The 20,374-nt window shown below is 38.5% G+C and overlaps 1 protein-coding gene across 1 annotated transcript in view; it reads right to left on the minus strand.

The window, feature by feature from the left end:
• Window positions 1-11,266: 11,266 nt before the first annotated feature.
• The window catches only part of slc15a4 (solute carrier family 15 member 4), a 32,737-nt gene continuing 23,629 nt past the window's right edge, over window positions 11,267-20,374 (minus strand). The window contains exon 9 of the mRNA XM_042487887.2: window positions 11,267-13,225. Coding sequence (XP_042343821.1) covers window positions 13,074-13,225 — 152 coding nt within the window. The 3' untranslated portion in view covers window positions 11,267-13,073. The remainder of the gene's footprint in view (window positions 13,226-20,374) is intronic.

Raw genomic sequence — 20,374 nt, forward strand, 5'->3', positions numbered from 1 at the left:
ATTTTTGGTCATTTTTTCAACATGCCACATTATGGTGTTTTCAGCCATTTTTGCAACTTCCTATACTATGGCGTGTCTTAGCAGGCTATAATAAGCTGTTTCCAGCCATTTTGAGCTTTTTTTGGGACATGTCTGTAACGGGTGTGCTTAGGACCCAGATGCAGTACACAAAAACGCTCTGGAGGTCGGTAATAACTTTTATTAATACCAACACAAATAAAGTTCAGCTCACAGATAGTCAGTTCGTTCTTCAGGCGGAGAGCCCTAGCAATGTCTCTGGGTTTCCCACGAAGAGAAGAAACGAAGCCTGTACCCACTGTGGCTGGTGAGGAGGAAGCCCTGTAGCACAACAAGCCGACAACACGTGTGGAAGCGTCGTCGGGGATCGAGCAGAAGAATGGTCGAGGGCAGGCAGGGGTTCGGTCACCAGAAAGACCGTCCGCGGAGGCAGCAGCACCAACAGGGAACAGGCAGAAAAAAAGTCGAAGCCAAGCAGGGGAGTCTTTACCAGAGAAGCCGTCAGATTTCCGGAACGCCGAAACAGAGCACGTGGTCGAAGACAGAAGGCAGGTAGGTACACTGGGAAGCAGGCGAGGAGAGCAGGTCGGGGACAGGCAGAGTCGGCAACGGAAGAGCTGGCAGGTAAACGCTGGAAAGACATGCATAATAGCAGAGGACGATCTGGCAATGAGTGAGCGGGCTGGAGTGTCTTAAATACTGGGTTGATTGGTGATGAGCTGCAGCTGTGGGCGTGGCTTGCAGGTGGAGCAGAGCAGAGGAAGGGTGAATGGAAAAATACTGGCAGCGGGGGGAAGAGGAAATGCAGGAATCATGACAATGTCCAATGTTAACATTTTTGCCTTACTATAGTCTTGGATTTTTGGTCATTTTTTCAACATGCCAAATTATGGTGTTTTTGGCCATTTTTGCAACTTCCTATACTATGGAGTGTCTTAGCAGGCTTTAATAAGCTGTTTCAAGCTATTTTGAGCTGTTTTTGGGACATGTCAAATTTTGACATTTTTGCCTTACTATAGTCTTGGATTTTTGGTCATTTTGTCAAGGTGCCAAATTATGGTGTTTTCGGCTATTTTTGCAACTTCCGATGCTATGGCGTGTCTTGGAAGGATATTATAAGTTGTTTGAAGCAGTTTTGAGCTGTTTTTGAGACGTCAGATTTTGACATTTTTGCCTTACTATAGTCTTGGATTTTTGGTGACTTTTTCGACGTGCCAAATTATGGTGTTTTCGGCCATTTTTGCAACTTCCTATGCTATGGCGTGTCTTGGAAGGATATTATAAGTTGTTTGAAGCAGTTTTGAGCTGTTTTTGGGACATGTCAAATTTTGACATTTTTGCCTTACTATAGTCTTGGATTTTTGGTCACTTTTTTGACGTGCAAAATTATGGTGTTTTCGACCATTTTTGCAATTTTCTAAACTATGGAGTGTCTTAGCAGGCTATAATAATCTGTTTCCATCTGTTGTAAGCTGTTTTTGGGACATGTCAAATTTTGACATTTTTGCCTTACTATAGTCTTGGATTTTTGGTGATTTTTTCGACGTGCCAAATTATGGTGTTTTCGGCTATTTTTGCAATTTCCTATGCTATGGAGTGTCTTAGTAGGCTATGATAATCTGTTTCCAGCTATTTTGAGCTGGTTTTGCTATATATGTCAAATTTTGACCTTTCTGCCTTACTATAGTCTTGGATTTTCGGTCACTTTTTCGATATGCCAAATTATGGTGTTTTCGACCTTTTTTGCAATTTCCTATGCTATGGAGTGTCTTAGCAGGCCTTAATAAGATGTTTCCAGCTATTTTGAGCTGTTTTTGGGACATTTCAAATTTTGACTTTTTTGCCTTACTATAGTCTTGGATTTTTGGTCACTTTTTCAACATGCCACATTATGGTGTTTTCTGCCATTTTTGCAACTTGCTATACTATGGCGTATCTTAGCAGGCTATAATAAGCTGTTTCAAGCTATTTTGAGCTGTTTTTGGGACATGTCAAATTTTGACCTTTTTGCCTCACTATAGTCTTGGATGTTTGGTCATTTTTTGAACATGCCAAATTATGGTGTTTTCGGCCATTTTTGCAACTTCCTATGCTATGGAGTGTCTTAGCAAGCTATAATAAGCTGTTTCCATCTGTCGTAAGCTGTTTTTGGGACATGTCAAATTTATACATTTTTGCCTTACCAAAGTCTTGGATTTTTGGTCATTTTTTCAACGTGCCAAATTATGGTGTTTTTGTCTTTTTTTGCAACTTTCTATGCTATGGCATCTCTTGGCAGGGTATTATAAGCTGTTTCAAGCTATTTTGAGCTGATTTTGGGACATGTCAAATTTTGACCTTTCTGCCTTACTATAGTCTTGGATTTTTGGTCATTTTTTCAACATGCCACATTATGGTGTTTTCAGCCATTTTTGCAACTTCCTATACTATGCCGTGTTTTAGCAGGCTATAATAAGCTGTTTCCAGCCATTTTGAGCTGTTTTTGGGACATGTCAAATTTTGACCTTTTTGCCTTACTATAGTCTTGGATTTTTGGTCATTTTTTCAACATGCCAAATTATGGTGTTTTCTGCCATTTTTGCAACTTCCGATGCTATGGCATGTCTTGGAAGGATATTATAAGTTGTTTGAAGCAGTTTTGAGCTGTTTTTGAGACATGTCATATTTTGACATTTTTGCCTTACTATAGTCTTGGATTTTTGGTGACTTTTTCGACGTGCCAAATTATGGTGTTTTCGGCCATTTTTGCAACTTCCTATACTACGGCGTGTCTTAGCAGGCTATAATATGCTGTTTGCAGCCATTTTAAGCTGTTTTTGGGACATGTCCAATGTTGACATTTTTGCCTTACTATAGTCTTGGATTTTTGGTCATTTTGTCAAGGTGCCAAATTATGGTGTTTTCGGCCATTTTTGCAACTTCCGATGCTATGGCATGTCTTGGAAGGATATTATAAGTTGTTTGAAGCAGTTTTGAGCTGTTTTTGAGACATGTCAAATTTTGACATTTTTGCCTTACTATAGTCTTGGATTTTTGGTCACTTTTTCGACGTGCCAAATTATGGTGTTTTCCGACATTTTTGCAACTTCATATGCTATGGAGTGTCTTAGCAGGATTTAATAAGCTTTTTCCAGCTATTTTGAAATGTTTTTGGGACATGTCCAATGTTAACATTTTTGCCTTACTATAGTCTTGGATTTTTGGTCATTTTTTCAAAATGCCAAATTATGGTGTTTTCGGCCATTTTTGCAACTTCCTATACTACGGCGTGTCTTAGCAGGCTATAATATGCTGTTTGCAGCCATTTTAAGCTGTTTTTGGGACATGTCCAATGTTGACATTTTTGCCTTACTATAGTCTTGGATTTTTGGTCATTTTGTCAAGGTGCCAAATTATGGTGTTTTCGGCCATTTTTGCAACTTCCGATGCTATGGCGTGTCTTGGAAGGATATTATAAGTTGTTTGAAGCAGTTTTGAGCTGTTTTTGAGACATGTCAAATTTTGACCTTTTTGCCTTACTATAGTCTTGGATTTTTGGTGACTTTTTCGACGTGCCAAATTATGGTGTTTTCAGACATTTTTGCAACTTCCTATACTATGCCGTGTTTTAGCAGGCTATAATAAGCTGTTTCCAGCCATTTTGAGCTGTTTTTGGGACATGTCAAATTTTGACATTTTTGCCTTACTATAGTCTTGGATTTTTGGTCATTTTTTCAACATGCCAAATTATGGTGTTTTCGTCTATTTTTGCAACTTCCTATGCTATGGCGTGTCTTGGAAGGATATTATAAGTTGTTTGAAGCAGTTTTGAGCTGTTTTTGAGACATGTCAAATTTTGACATTTTTGCCTTACTATAGTCTTGGATTTTTGGTGACTTTTTCGACGTGCAAAATTATGGTGTTTTCGACCATTTTTGCAACTTCCTATACTATGGAGTGTCTTAGCAGGCTTTAATGAGCCTTTTCCAGCTATTTTGACATGTTTTTGGGACATGTCCAATTTTGACATTTTTGCCTTACTATAGTCTTGGATTTTTGGTCATTTTTTCAACATGCCAAATTATGGTGTTTTCGGCCATTTTTGCAACTTCCTATACTACGGCGTGTCTTAGCAGGCTATAATATGCTGTTTGCAGCCATTTTAAGCTGTTTTTGGGACATGTCCAATGTTGACATTTTTGCCTTACTATAGTCTTGGATTTTTGGTCATTTTGTCAAGGTGCCAAATTATGGTGTTTTCGGCCATTTTTGCAACTTCCGATGCTATGGCATGTCTTGGAAGGATATTATAAGTTGTTTGAAGCAGTTTTGAGCTGTTTTTGAGACATGTCAAATTTTGACATTTTTGCCTTACTATAGTCTTGGATTTTTGGTGACTTTTTCGATGTGCCAAATTATGGTGTTTTCGGCCATTCTTGCAACTTCCTATACTATGGAGTGTCTTAGCAGGCTTTAATAAGCTGTTTCAAGCTATTTTGAGCTGTTTTTGGGACATGTCAAATTTTGACATTTTTGCCTTGCTATAGTCTTGGATTTTTGGTCACTTTTTCAACATGCCAAATTATGGTGTTTTCGGCCATTTTTGCAACTTCCTATGCTATGGCGTGTCTTGGAAGGATATTATAAGTTGTTTGAAGCAGTTTTGAGCTGTTTTTGGGACATGTCAAATTTTGACATTTTTGCCTTACTATAGTCTTGGATTTTTGGTCACTTTTTCGACGTGCAAAATTATGGTGTTTTCGACCATTTTTGCAATTTTCTAAACTATGGAGTGTCTTAGCAGGCTATAATAATCTGTTTCCATCTGTTGTAAGCTGTTTTTGGGACATGTCAAATTTTGACATTTTTGCCTTACTATAGTCTTGGATTTTTGGTGATTTTTTCGATGTGCCAAATTATGGTGTTTTCGGCTATTTTTGCAATTTCCTATGCTATGGCGTGTCTTAGTAGGCTATGATAATCTGTTTCCAGCCATTCTGAGTTGGTTTTGCTATATATGTCAAATTTTGACCTTTCTGCCTTACTATAGTCTTGGATTTTCGGTCACTTTTTCGATATGCCAAATTATGGTGTTTTCGACCTTTTTTGCTATTTCCTATGCTATGGAGTGTCTTAGCAGGCTATAATAAGCTGTTTCCAGCTATTTTGAGCTGTTTTTGGGACATTTCAAATTTTGACTTTTTTGCCTTACTACAGTCTTGGATTTTTGGTCACTTTTTCGATGTGCCAAATTATGGTGTTTTCGGCCATTTTTGCAACTTCCTATGCTATGGAGTGTCTTAGCAAGCTATAATAAGCTGTTTCCATCTGTCGTAAGCTGTTTTTGGGACATGTCAAATTTATACATTTTTGCCTTACCAAAGTCTTGGATTTTTGGTCATTTTTTCAACGTGCCAAATTATGGTGTTTTTGTCTTTTTTTGCAACTTTCTATGCTATGGCATCTCTTGGCAGGGTATTATAAGCTGTTTCAAGCTATTTTGAGCTGATTTTGGGACATGTCAAATTTTTGTTGAAATTTTTGTCTTACTATAGTCTTGGATTTTTGGTCATTTTGTCAAGGTGCCAAATTATGATGTTTTTAGTTATTTTTCCCACTTTGTACACTATGACGTGTCTGCAAGAGCTAATATATGACGTTTTCAGCCATTTTTGGAACATTTAAAAATTTGACATTTTTGCCATAATATAGTATGCGATTTTTGGCCATTTTTTCAACATGCTAAATAATGACGTTTTTGGCCTTTCTTGGACCTTGTTTCCACTTTGTAAACTATGAGACGTCTCTACAAGCCATAACATGTAATTTTCAGCCATTTTTGGGACATGTCAAAATTTGATATTTTTGCCATACTATAGTATGCGATTTTTGGCCATTTTTTCAACATGTTAAATTATGACGTTTTTAGCCTTTTTTGGCCGTTGTTTCCACTTTGTACACTATGACATGTCTGCAAGAGCTAAAATATGACGTTTTCAGCAATTTTTGGGACATGTCAAAATATGACATTTTTGCCATAGTATAGTATAAGATTTTTGGCCATTTTGTCAACATGCTAAATTATGACGTTTTTGGCCTTTTATGGTCATCGTTTCCACTTTGTTAAGTATGACACGTTTCTAAAAGCTCTAGTATGTCGTTTTCAGCCATTTTTGGGACATGTCAAAATTTGACATTTTTGCCATACTATAGTATACGATTTTTGGCCTTTTTTTCAACATGCTAAATTATGACGTCTTTGGCCTTTCTTGGTCTTTGTTTCCACTTTGTATGATATGACGTGTCTCCACAAACTATAGTATGTCATTTTCACCCATTTTTGGGACATTTCAAAATTTGACATATTTGCTATACTATAGTATGTGATTTTTTGCGATTTTTTCAACATGCTAAATTATGACGTTTTTGGCCTGTTTTGGCTGTTGTTTCTACTTTGTATACTATGCGTTTCCAGGAGTTATAATATGTTGTTTTTAGCCATTTTGTCATTTTCGGTGACTTTTTCAACATGCTAAACCACTCTGCATACTATGACACATCTCTTCAAGCTCTAATATTTAGTTTTTAGCCATTTTTATAACATTTCAAAATTTGACATTTTTCGACATACTATGATATGGCCTTTTCAGTCATTTATTCGACATGCTACATTATGATGTTTTGAGCCTTTTTTGGCCTTTGTTTCCACTTTGTATACTATGACACGTGTCTACAGGCACACGTTGTTTTCAGTCATTTTCATGATATGTCAAATTTGCCATTCTTTACATGATAAATTGCAACGTTTTTCGCATTTTTTTCTTTGCATTTTTTCCACTTTGTATACTATGTTTTTATCAGACATTTTTCTAACATGTATAAATTTGACGCTTTTCAAAATCAGTCGGTTCTTTTCTTTGACATACTATATTTTATTTTTTTTGTAATTTTTGCAATGTTTTTGATATGGCATGTGTCAGCAATGTTTTTTTGTGGTTTTCAGTTGTATTTTGGACACATCACATTTTGACATGTTTCGTCATACTATAGTATAGACTTTTCCATCGTTTTTCCAACATGTTATATCATGGTGTTTTTGGTTGTTTTTGCAACGTTCTATGCTATGACCTAGCATAACGTTTTTGGTGGTGGCCCTGAAGCCAACAGGGTTGGACGAGGATATTTGCCAGAAGTGCTCAGTGACCAGTCCAAGCCTGTGATTGATGCAAAATAAACTATAGTGCATATCTTAATCATAGCAAAGGAAAATCTTACCCTGTGCAACAGTTGTGTTTTTGAACAGCAGAGGAAGTCTATGGCACGGAGGAATATCATTGATTTGATTTGTGATGGTTTTTTTTTTTTTTTTTTGTTTTGGGATTTTTCAGAGAAATATTGAATACTACGTGCATCCCACCAACACCAGTGGACAATCAGGTTTAGACTCTCTGAATGTGATGTAAATACACTTTCACACACAGCAGAATTAACATATACACAACGAAAAGTGTCAGCTATGACTCAAAAAGCCCTAGGCAATAAACAACTAGAGAAGCAGGTGAAGCCCTTCAGCAGCATGAGATAAGGACACAACCATGTCATTTAGATATATCGGCCCAGGTGGAGTAGCAGGGCAATGTGCACAGGGGAGAAACATATCAGCCAGCACCCAAAGACAGGCCGGAGCTTTTCTTTGCCTGCTGGATAACAACAGGTCAGAGGGCTATCAAGATACGCCCAGCTGCACGAATGGCATTCCTCAAAATGGTTGAGAAAAATATATCTTGATACCTGTACTGTTTTATAGGAGTCAAGCGCCATTCTGTACAAATAAGACGCTCTAAACCACAGGACCTGCACGTAATAACCAAGGTTGATGCCATAAATCCAGATGGATGTACGCTGTTAAACGCATTTTATGGTTGCTTATTTCACAGATCATCCGTCTGAATGAACATCCTTAACCTGCCACCATGCTCAGTCCAACAGAAAACAGTTTTCAAGTGACAAGACTGGCACACCTTCTGCAACAGGCGACTGTCAGAGGCTCTACATAATTATGTTTAATTTTTTGTTGCTCATATTCACAGTATGACTACATTGGGGGTAGTGTGTAAGAAAAAAATCAACCCTGATTTAAATAACTTGTCTCTCGTCCAACACTTTCCCGTTTGAATTCACAAACATAAATGCCTCAAGGATGCCGACGAACAAAGACTGCTCAGAGAAGATAATTAGGTCTATGTACTGTAAATGTGAATGATTGGTAATTAGTGATGGGCGATTTGTGTGCTTGGCCATTTTCTTAAACATTGTGTCTGCATTAGCTTATCTTAATTAACATGTGATGATACCTCCTAATCCCCCAATTACTGGAGGAACATCTTCTGGAGCATCTGCCAGTCGCTCATTACACAGGTAAGACTTAGTAATACAATTAAAAGCAGCTTAGCATTTTGTAGATTATGTTAGACTGCCACATGCCCTCGAAAAGCCATTCACAGTAGATGGGAGGGACAAAAATGTCTGACATACAGCATGAAAAATGGTCTTAATTAAGCAATAACCATAATGGACATGGAGATAAAAACACACTAAAAGTAAAGGCCACTGACTGAAATCTGTAATCATAACTTCATCTTTACTGTCAAATTATTTTTACACTCATGGATGGACTACTCAACAGGCTTAGTGGCACACAGGCCTTCACCTGCAAAACGTCACTCAAATTATTATGTACCCACCAGGAAGAGACACAAACAGACAAATCAGAGATGCAAAGGACCTCCAAGGAGACACAAAATAACTAGTCTACAAACAGAGACACAAAATGACCTCAAAGGGAAAAAAATGACTATAAAAAGGGGCAAAACAACATGAAAAAGACACAAAATGACAACAAAAAAAGAGGCAAAATCACCATGAGACACTAGGTACCTAGTGTCTCATAGTCTGCCCATGGATACACTACTTTAGCAGTCTTTGAGCTTGTAAAATGCGTTTGTTCAAAATGTTATTAATCTCACAGAGTGGCTATTGCAACGTAATTTGTACAAAATACTAAGACCAAGAGCCTGCAGGCATGCTAGCAGCTCTGTGAAACTGTACTGTACACAACAGTACTTCCAGCTAAATGTTTATCTTAGCATGTTTACATGTTCACAATGACAATACTAACATCTTAATGCTAAACAATTAGAATGGTTATCCCACAGCCCTAATCAATCAAATAGTTAAAGATTTTTAACAGGAAAAGCAAAAATTTCATTATTCTAAGTCATCAGAATTAATCTTCTGAGGACCATGAATGTCGGTACAAAATTTTACATCACTCCATCGAATAGTTGTTGAGGTATCTCAGACTGGAACAAAGTGGTGGACCTACAGACCAACATTGTCATAGCTAAACTCAACCCACGCAACTAAGATAGTTTAAAAAATATATACTGTCAGATTTAGAACTCTATAAACTCCAGAGGCGATGCATTACCTTGGCTCCTAGAACATGCTGACAAAAAAAGAAGAAAAAAACAGTAGCAGGTATAAATGTATGCTGGAGGTGCTCTCTCCAAGGCACTGTTGTTTGCTTAAAGCCAGGCCAATAAATCAACTTAAAATATTGGGAGGTCAGTACCAAAACTATATATCTCAGTGTTATTGCCTTGCAATTCTGCCTCCATAACCACTTCGATGTGTCAGAAATTCCTCTCAATGTGAGAAACAAGCCGCCACACTAGAATTATGACCCCGAGGCATTGTGTTGGTTTCAAACATCAAGCTGTCTGCTCAGTCACGGCTGTGTGGGCTCTCTGACCAAATTAAACAGGAAATGGCCCTCTCCGAGCCTCATGGCTGTGAGGGCTTAGCATTAAAAAATGATCTGGGATGACGTGTTGATTTCAATCTGTGTCTGATGAAACTAAGAAGAAATATACTGCCTTCCCCAATGGGAATGCAAAATGAGGCTTTACACCTCTGTGTTTGCAACCTCTTTCCAAACAGCCTGCCACAGGGTGTGTTTTTTGTAATATAAATCATTTACACAGTCTACTTTGGGTTTCCCTTAGGAGCAACAAACCATAGCCCTAATCATGAAAGCATCCTGGCAGGCTTTAAAGGCACAATCCGTGATTCACATTTAAACAACAGGGTCACGCTGCTGCCTGAATTTAAAACATGCTGTTGTCACTCTGAGCTATTAATGTTTTCTGATGCTTAAAATATCTGTTCAGTAAGACTTGTGAATACAAAAGTAAACTTAATGATATAGAACTTTGGAATATGTTTAGCATACTGATTTGTCCACTAGATTTATTAGTCATGTTTTAAACAAAGTTTTGCTTAAAACATGAAATTATAATTGGTCCTTGATCCTGCCACATCTTTGGAGGTGAAGAATGAGTTGACAAAAATCACCAGTTACTAAGAAAATTTCATCTGGTTGCTTGGGCATGTTGCTGCTGATGGCATTGTACCATTCCTGCAGTGCATTTTTTGAATTTGCATCAGAGTCTTGTGTCTCTTCAGCTCTAAACAAGGTCCGCCTATCCAACGCAATAGCTTGATCCGAGATGTTAGGAGTAAACCATGTCTGTAAAGATGTGCGCAGAGCAGTCTCTGATTTCCCTTTGCTGATTGAGTCTTAATCGCATCTCATCCACCTTATTCTCCTGCAACAGGAAATTAGCCAGCAGAAGGCTTGGTAGAGGAACAACTCTACAGAAACAGTCCAAGTCGGGTCAGCCTTGCCATGATGCCAACCCCCACCACTCCTCGTTCAGCACTCTCAGTTTCATTTCTCCCCTGTGGCCTGACTGGCCGCTCAGCATGTGCTGTTGCTAGGGGATCCTCTTGTGGTCTGCTGCATTTAGTCCAAACCCCACACAATTTTTCACGATGTTGATAAGTGCTTCTCTTTCGCAGAAAAGTCGTAATTCAGCAGAAGGGGTTGAAAAAATAGACAAAAAATAAACTAAACAAAAAAATAGCAGAGATTTGAGGAGCTCCTAGCTGCTGCATCTTTGTGAATCTACATTAAGGGACATTCATTTTCATTGCAAAATTCACCAATATAAGTGCCCATCTGGGTCAACCTTTTCCTAAATTTTTGGGGGACCCAAACATATGCCTCGTTTGCCTCTCCTTACAGTGCACCCCCGATAGTATACCTCTAAGTGAATTAGGGATGACAGCAGCTAAAGTTCAGACATCTGAACTAGCTTTGCACATTAAGCCTTTTTTGGAGAATGGTTAAAAAAGAAAAACCCAATTCTCAATTTAATAAACTTTAATGGCAACAAATATAACCACAAAACAATATTCCAGTTCTGCAGCATTATTAAAACAGAATATAATTCCAAAATGAACACAATAAATCTTTTTGATGAGGACTGAACTGACTATGCAAGTATATATAAAATATGCAATAAAACAAGGAACAGCCATTTATCCGACCGATTAAACACAAACTAAAATCACTCTAACAAGGATCACATACCATCAGTGAGTTACTCTTCATGCTTTTTATGTGCTGTTACAAATGTAACTTTATTTATACCACAGGGTAAACACTGTTCTAGGCTCCCAAAGGCAGTTTTTTTACATTTCCTGGAGAGTTATGCCACTCGGCACTATACCTCGAGCCCTGAGAGTTTTCTGGTTTTAATAAAATTCAGTGCCTTGTGCTGTACCTATTCTGAGAGCTGAAGAAACACACACACACACACACACACACACACCTTTCTTAACAGTATAAAGCTAAAACAAATGCTTCACAGTCTAATAAATACAACAAAACAGAAGCTTCTTTTTTAAGATTTTCTGGCAAAGCTGCAAAGCCACGATAACACTGTAAAACGTCGCTGACAACAAATACTGTGAAAGCTGTGCTGTATTTTGCTCCAAATAGAAAGAAGATGTCAATGTGAATAGGTTACATTCTTTATTTTTTATATATCAAGTCTGCACTCCTTTTTTAATCATGATCCAAGTGTTAATGCAGGGGATATTTTAAGAGCTACGCTCAAAGTTGCCCGCTTAGCTTAAGGTTCATTTCTAATTAGTTGTTTGTCATGCGGTTTTGCAGCTTGACCAGAAATTAAAAAACTGCGTTGAAGCTTCGTTGGAGTCATGGAGTTTTTTTTAGCATGAGGAGTTAAGATCATTATTCATGTAGGGTTCTGTTTGAGGATTTATAGTGGATTTATGTGGATGGATTTATTTGGATTTACAGTATGTAATCACAGGCGGTGGTAACAAATGTGGGGGATTTTTTTCTCTCAATATTAGATTTGAATAATAGATTAGACAAATAGTGATTTCCTTTGGATTCTCCTCAAACAAAAGCCCTATTCTGTCTCTGCAATGACTTCTGCGAGTCTGCACCACTTTAACATAAAATTACGCTCAGAGTTAAAACAAAATCCCCATTTAATGTGATCACAATTATATGACTGCATAGGTTTATGAAGCTCTCTTGGGAAACATGATCAAGAAATAATGCTCAAGTATATTTAATTTCAGACTACAGATGGAAGTCAAGAAATCACTGAATTTAAATACTAATGTAATTGTACCTGTGCCAGTAAAATGGTTAGCAAAAATAAGACTTTTGTCAGAAAACAAAAGGTAGTAATCTAACTATAAAAACAACTGAGCATTTTTCATGATTCAAAAATATCTAGTTATTATTTTTTTTTTTGTTGTTGTTGTTTTATGGCACCACTCCTCAGTTCAAGTGCAAATGATCAAAGAAAGGCAACGGGAGTAAACACACAGGAGTAAAGGAGTAGAGTAGAAATGAATCAAACATGGCTTCTGAATTCATCTCTATACTTTCTGAGGCACCTGTGCAATCATCCAGTTATGTAAAACCATTATAAAAACAGGATAAAGAGTCGCCACTTAAAAGCTAAAATAAACATAAATATGACAAGATAATCTGTGACCGAAAGAAGTAAACCAATATTTTACAGAATTTGATTAGTAGATACCTCTTCCACAGGGTCTTTGGGCACTGAGCGATGAGACTGGAAAAGGCAGGTACGGTGAGGAGGATATGGGGACGTTTGTGTAGGTCAAGAGGAGGTGTGCCTCTGCCTTTGGCTTCCAGCTTTGCCCCTCTGCTTGTCATACTTGAAAGAGACAATGAGGAAGACCAGCAAGGTGATGCCCTGGATCCCTGCCAGGAGGAAAAAGTAGTAGTGCAGAGAGCAGTCATTGATGTTACCTGGAAAGAGAGAAAACAAGGACATTACTATAATAGAATATGTCACACCTTAGTCGAGACTCCAAACAGCCGAGACGCAAGACTGGCATTCATGCTTGAAAAGTGCGAGCTGAAAAATAACAAATATGGAAATTTGGAGAACAAAAGAGTCAGTCACGACATATTCACAGGGCCGACAGCAGGAGGGTTCTTTTATCACAAATTGCTGCTGCGTGTTGAAAGATTACCAAAGGCAAAGGTAAACGGCCATGAGCTCGCCAGTGTGGCAGGTTGCGGTGTTTTTTTGCGAGACATAAAAGGCGGGCTTGAAGTGAGCATGGCAGGGAGACGCGATGCTGTCAGGAATTAGGATTCAGCGGAGGGGCTTGTTACTTCTCATCTCACCACAGTGAGACCCTCTGAAAGTGAAGACGGTTGACCCCGCTCTTCAACGTTGATACAGGAAGACAGTATTGATGATTGGGGGACTGAGGCGTCAGAAATAACAGAGCAATATGGACCCTCAGCTGTGATTCGAGCCAGGGAGTCTTTCATCGGTATTAAAGGACGATTTGTTTCCTCACGGGAATGGAATTGCAATAAAAGGGAGAAAAAAACAAAGTGATGCTTCCACTATGATTTGCTGTGTAACTGATGCTCTGGAGGGAGGGGACTACAGACAGACCGAGCTGAGACTGACACAACTGAGGACATACAGTAAGATTCAAGTCACCCAGGCTAGACTGCTTTGACTGGGAGGTGGGGGAGGGGGTGGGGGCAGTAAAAGATGTTGGTGGGTAATACAAGTTATTATTTAGTGCTGTATGCTGAACTGCTTCATGTTTTTATTTAAAGCTCAGCCATCACCTTCTGTTCAGCGTTTGTGGACATTTGAGGCTTAGATCTGACCTCAGTAGAGGGATCCTCCCCTGGGAATTTGTATTTTTTTTTTATAAACAAGCTCAGTTTTGTGCTTTTTTATGCAGTGACATTCAACTTATGGCCCGAGGGCCAAATCCGGCCCCCTATATGATGCCTTGTGGCCCCGCTACCATTTTCTAACTCACAATAAAATTGAAGTGATTGGGAATTGTTTTTGTGCTTTAGGTATACATAAGGTGCCTGAGTGCATAAAATAGAGCTTGTTTATAAATTAAGTACCAGTGGAGGATCCCTCGCATCCCCCAACAGAGGTCCTTGCTAAGCTCCTAATGTCCTGAAATCTGAGAAACGTTCTAAAATCCTAGAAAAGTTCCTTAAATCCTAGAAACGTGCTTAAATCCCATGAAACATCCTGAAATCCAAGAAACATTCTAAAATCCTATAGAAATGTCCTAAAATACTAGAAATGCCCTAAATATGAGAAATGTCCTACAATACGAAACATCCTAAATTACAAGGCATGTCTTAAAATGCGAGAAATGTCCAAAATCCTACAAATGTCCTTAAAACATAGCAACATCCTAAAATCCTACAAATGTCCCAAAAATCCTAGAAATGCCCTAAAATTGAAGAATGCTGTGCTGTGACCGGCTCCTGGCATTGCCCCCCTCCCTCCCATGCCTAGAACCGGCCTCAAAGCCACCCATTTTTTCGTCTACTGGGTCTGGAGACTTTAACCAGCAGCCTTTAAACTCTTACTGTCTTAACATTTGCTGTGATTGAAGTGGTTGTCCCCATTCAGCAGCAAAGCTCAAGAGGAAAGCTCTAAACAAATCCTGTTTTTGCCTTGCTGGGATTTTACACAAAGGGCAAAACAAGAACAATTGCCTTTACTGTTCAAGTATGGAGACAATTGGAATGGCATTAGAGCAGCTTTTGTCCTCTTGACCAATGTCAAGCAGTCCAATCGACTTTGTAGCCAAACAGAATGGGATGAGGCTGTTTGCTCCTTTACTGGACGAGGAGACATTTTGGGGGTGAGCTGGCTGTTGAAGGGACCATTTTTACTTTTTTCCTTTCTGCTACAGCATATTCAAGAGCGTGTCTCTTTCTTTTTGTAAGAGGCTCCATGTAAGGCACAGTTTCTCAAGTGGACAGAGATACCTATAGCTTACATCCTATATTATCGTCAAATGAGTAAATGTGAAGCCCCAGAAGCAAGCTGCCTCCTTTCTCAGAAAGCTCCCATTAGCTGCTCCATGTGGAGCTGTCACACCGAATAAAGAGCCAGAGAAAGAGAAGTAAGCTTGATTTTAATTATATATGGGGGCAATTCTCAGTTCAAGTTCTGCCTATTCACATTATAGAGAGTGTGTGTGTGTGCGTGCGTGTGTGTATTTAAGTATAGCCTAATTAGACATGTCAATTTAAAGTTAAAAGCCCCTGGGTTGAGATGGTGCTTCTAAATCAAAAGGATTGAATCATTTTATAATAAGTTCAATGTGATGCAGGTATACAAGCAAAGCGTAAATTATACATACTATGTGAGCTGTTTGTTTTTTTTGTGTGTGTTTTTTTTTTTGCAGTTCTCTAAACTTGTGAAGGCTTTTCTTTTGAAGTAGAAAGTACAGTATAGTTGAGGTAACAAATCTAAAGCTTGAACAGTTGAATGTGTTGTAAACAAACCCTTATAGAAAGACGTGCAAAGCGGGAGATCTTGGGGGCCCAAACTGCGTGAGCGTCTCTAAGCACACCTGCAATTTTGGTTCATGTACAATATGTGCAGCAGCGTTAAGTGCAAAAAATGGGGCTGGCTGAAGTTCAATATAGATCAGAGGGTGTGGTGATTAATAAATACACTCTCAGCCAGTCACATCGCTGGTCTTATCGCTACGAAACAGCTGTTTCAATCACAGTGAAGCATGACATCAATAGCTCAACAAATGGACAAACGCTCTCAGAACTCTTGTTGTGTGGATGGTGCAGAGCGGCACAATGTGAACACACAGGACCAAAAAGTAGTCAGAAGTAGATGGTGTTTTTTTGTTTTTTTAAAACAGTGATACTAGTACAGTAACGATTGAAATCAATACTTTTAGAAAGTTATTTAATCACCATTTAAATTGGTGAAGCCGCTAAGATTATCAGTCTTTACGATTTCAGTTTGTAGATAGTCTTCCCATCTTAGAGCAACTACAAGGATAGACCGTCAGCAAGAAGATTTTCTTTGGAGAATTTTATTTTTGACGTTATATTTTGTGGTTATGGCTGATTCTGGGGCAGGATTAGCTAAGTCATTAGATAAGAATTGCCCAATAAAAAAAAAAAGCTAAAAGTGACAGTGATGGAGCAGAAAAAGAATAAGAAAAAAATAAGACTTTCCTCCTTTTCAGTTCAAACAAATATATTCATTTATTAAGCCCAAATAAATATTCAATTATTATTTATCTATTATCAGGGTTCCCACACATTTTCATGGTCAAAATTTCCACACTCTTCCATTAGTTTTCATGGACCCATACTTTTTTTTGTTGCCCCACTTGCCTGGCATTTTTCAAACATCAGTTTCAAACTCTACTCAAACATAATTTCAGCTAACTGACATACAGGAGGGGGGAGACCGAACGCGGGGCGGAAATGACAAAAACAAAAATGATGGTGAACAATTGTTGTCCTAAATTGACATATATTAGGGCTAAATCACGTCGTAGGCAACAGAAAATACATTTGCTGTTATGTTATGTTAAATTATGTGGAAGGTTATCCATAGAAGACTTGTGTAAAAATGTCTTTACACACAACAAAATGTAATGACTTTTCCGAAACTTTGTATGATTTTAGTCAGTTTCATGACTTTTCCGGGCCTGGACAATTTGACTGTTAAAATCCATCACTGTATAATTTCAACTGATGTGATTAAAACAAGCCAGAGATTCACACCATATGCCTGTATAACGCCCAGCTCACTGCAGCACAGTCAGCTGTCTCACAACACATCCCCAACTAACATAGAAGCCTTTATGTTCCTGTACATGATTTAACAGGGCGTCCTCTGCTACTGATCAAAAAGCAGGATTAACTCATTTAAAACTAGTGATCCCGGTGCTTTGCATGATCACTTGCGATCAGTAGAGCAGATCACACTCAGTAATGTCACCACGTGTACCGTGCATATAAATAATTCTTTTTACCAGTGTCTCTGTTGTGGATAATTAGAAATCGAGGAGAATAAAGAAACACCGTCCTTTTCACTGGGCCATCTCTATAGCTTCAAACCTTTGATCTCAGAACAGAGAGCTGGCTGATGACTGTGAACTTCTGCCAGAGCACTAATGAAATGAGTGGCAAATGGAAAACCTGATACTTTGACCTCTGTCGCAGTTTTAACTAATATTGCTGTCGTCTTAATCTGGTCAAAAGTTGAAGTTGTGAAAAAAAAAAAGAAAAAAAAAAATTAGAACCAAAGCAGAGTTTGAATAATTCATGAAGTGTAAAACAATGTGCTTGACAGGAGAGCACGGAAGGAAAAGGGAAGTGCATTTGCAGCGAGGGTGCTTGTATTTTCAATCGATAATTCCCCTTAACAGATAGTAAACCAAGAGTCTGTCTCTGCAGTCTTAATTAACAGAGCAGTATTGCTTACAAAAAGCAAGGAGCATGGCATACAAATTATGTCCAGGGAATATTCAGAGCGTTTAGTACAATATCATTAGTTTAACATAGAATATGGACAGTATAAAAATAAGAGCAGGATTTACAGCAACATATTCTCTTGAGTTTGCTCTCAAGCAGGCACTAAAAGTCAGCATGAGGCATGTAACAAAACCTGACTTAAGGACATTTTTTTCTCCTCTGCAGGTGAGAATGTTTTTACCACAGCCTTAGGATTATTCTGACCGATGACTGGATCTCAACCTTTGTTCCTTCTCCCCTAACTAGGATCCACTGGGAGAAGACTACTAGGTAAAAAAAAGAAAAAAAAAAAAAGGCATCGTCTAATTTTTTAAGAACAGTCTGGAAAATTGTGCAAGGTTTCAGTTTTGTAATGGTTCTTGCTCTAATTTCATTATACATTAAGTTAGGCTCTACCTCCTCCTTCCAGCCTCTGCCCCCCAGGGCCCACTTGGCTGCTAACTACTTTCAGAAATATGGAGGGCTAATTACAGCAGCAAAAGACTAAACAAGGACTTGCTGTAAAACACATTAATGAAGCCCCATAAATATTTGACGGTTATTTTAAAGGCAAATTCTTAGCGTGGGAGGGAATGGTGCAAACCAATCAGAGTGAAGCATTTTAGAGCAAGCGTCGCTGTAACACAATTTCTCCAGATTTCTACATGTGGTCCTGTTTTACAGCCGTGAGTTAGTAAATGTTGTGATTACACTGATTGCACCAGCAGCAGGGGTCAGCCACGTAATATCGGAGTGGTATAAATTTGTGGGACAATTTACCTGCGAGCGGGTTTGAGCAGACCATGTGAGTCCAGATGAAACGGGTCAATATCAATTTAACGTTTGAAAATGGATCAATTGATCCAGACCTTCAGTGCAACGACCCAACATTTTAATGCTTCAGTGCATTCAATGCCATCCTCTGCCTCAGAATGAAATCAGAGAGGGAATCAATGCATGTTTGTTTCAGCTATAAATATAGTTATTTTCTGCAGCTCCCCTCTTGCTCATAAAAACTTTATGATTGATGCTTAAATTTCGTAAATGACCACAAGACACTAACTGTATCTACGTGCCCTCCACTGCCTCTGACATGTCTGGTACACACACCAGAAATTACATTTTCAAATAGAGCCCTTTCAGACAGAATAAGAGTTCATGTTAAATTTGCCAGATCTGACATTAAAGGCTTCCATTAAAACACTGACATTTCAGTGAGTGTGATCCAACACTTCACGAGCAGGATGTGCGAATGTCAGCCCGCTCTGAATGTCTGAACACGTCCCAGACATCTGATATAAGATCAGTCAGGACTTGAACGCTGGTCAAAGAAAAAGGCTATTTCCTGTCACATGACCACAGTGGCTCACAAAAAAACTCATTCACTTTGAGTGAATGACACTTTCACAAAGCCAGAATAAATGTAATGCAACAAAAGACATTTTCTGGAAACAAAAAGCTCCTTGTGTGTAGAGGATGACACTTGAGAAGAAAGCAAAGGTTGATCTTTAAATGACTTGACTTTGGAAGTTACAATGACTCCATGCTATTGTTTGACAGAAAAAGGATGAGATGGTGATACATACTGGGCCTATAAAATATTGAATAAAGAAGTGTGATGGATGACTAATCAACCAGATGTAACCATGCACACAACATGCTGTGGGATTTAAAGGATCAATGATTTTAACACACCAGCCCACTATGTTTTAAGTTTGAGAGCAGATGTTGCTGAAATACCACAAAACCATTTTCACCACTGCTTTGCAGACTGATGCCGTGGGCTTTTAGTTGCACATGTGGTCCGTCACTCTGACATGCCAAATGGTAAAGACATTCACAAAGACAGAAAACTCAAAAAACAAGAGCCTGGCATGAGAGGAGTTTGAATTTTGTTGCAGTTTGTAAATAACGCAACATAAATAACACATATCACACATATAAACAAGGTGCAAAAATGTATCTTTGTTTGTCACCTGGCGAAATTTCGACTGAATTTTACCAGCCACTTAATACATAACCTTTTTTGGGGTGGCTCGTGAAAGCAAATTGACTAGCCACATGCATATTCTACCAGTTAGTGACTGGTGCTAACGGCAGGGAAGTGGATGGTGCTAATTCTATTCTCTGCATGTGAACCTGACACAACTGAGATTATGCTACATGTGCAACATGTAAATGTTTCCTATACTTGTTAAATATTGGCACATCTGGAACCTTAATTGTCTCTTGATGAATGCCTGTGAAAGGGCTGCAACTAACATTAATTCTCATTACAAGGTAATGTTTAACCCTTAATTGTGCACATGGTGTAAACTGAAGATTAACTGCCAACATTGTGCTGAATATTTCAAAGGAAAAACTCCTCTAAGTCAATTGCTTACTTTCATAGTGTCTCATTGGGTACAAATTGATGACAGCATTGTTTAGTCAATCCTTACAGGGACTCGCTAGAAACCTGGATGAGCGTTGTTTTGCAGGCCCCAACAGTGCACACTTTAGCGAGCTTTGTGACTGTCTCAGCCTGCATGTGCTCTGAGTGAATGTTTATGATAATCTATGTGAACGTTTGTAAGAATGCAGTAATAAAAATCTGAATTATTTCAATTTGATGAA

This window comes from Plectropomus leopardus, chromosome 4 (assembly GCF_026936395.1).
Source record: "Plectropomus leopardus strain MGB_pleo_1.0 chromosome 4, ASM2693639v1, whole genome shotgun sequence".
NCBI lineage: Eukaryota > Metazoa > Chordata > Actinopteri > Perciformes > Serranidae > Plectropomus > Plectropomus leopardus.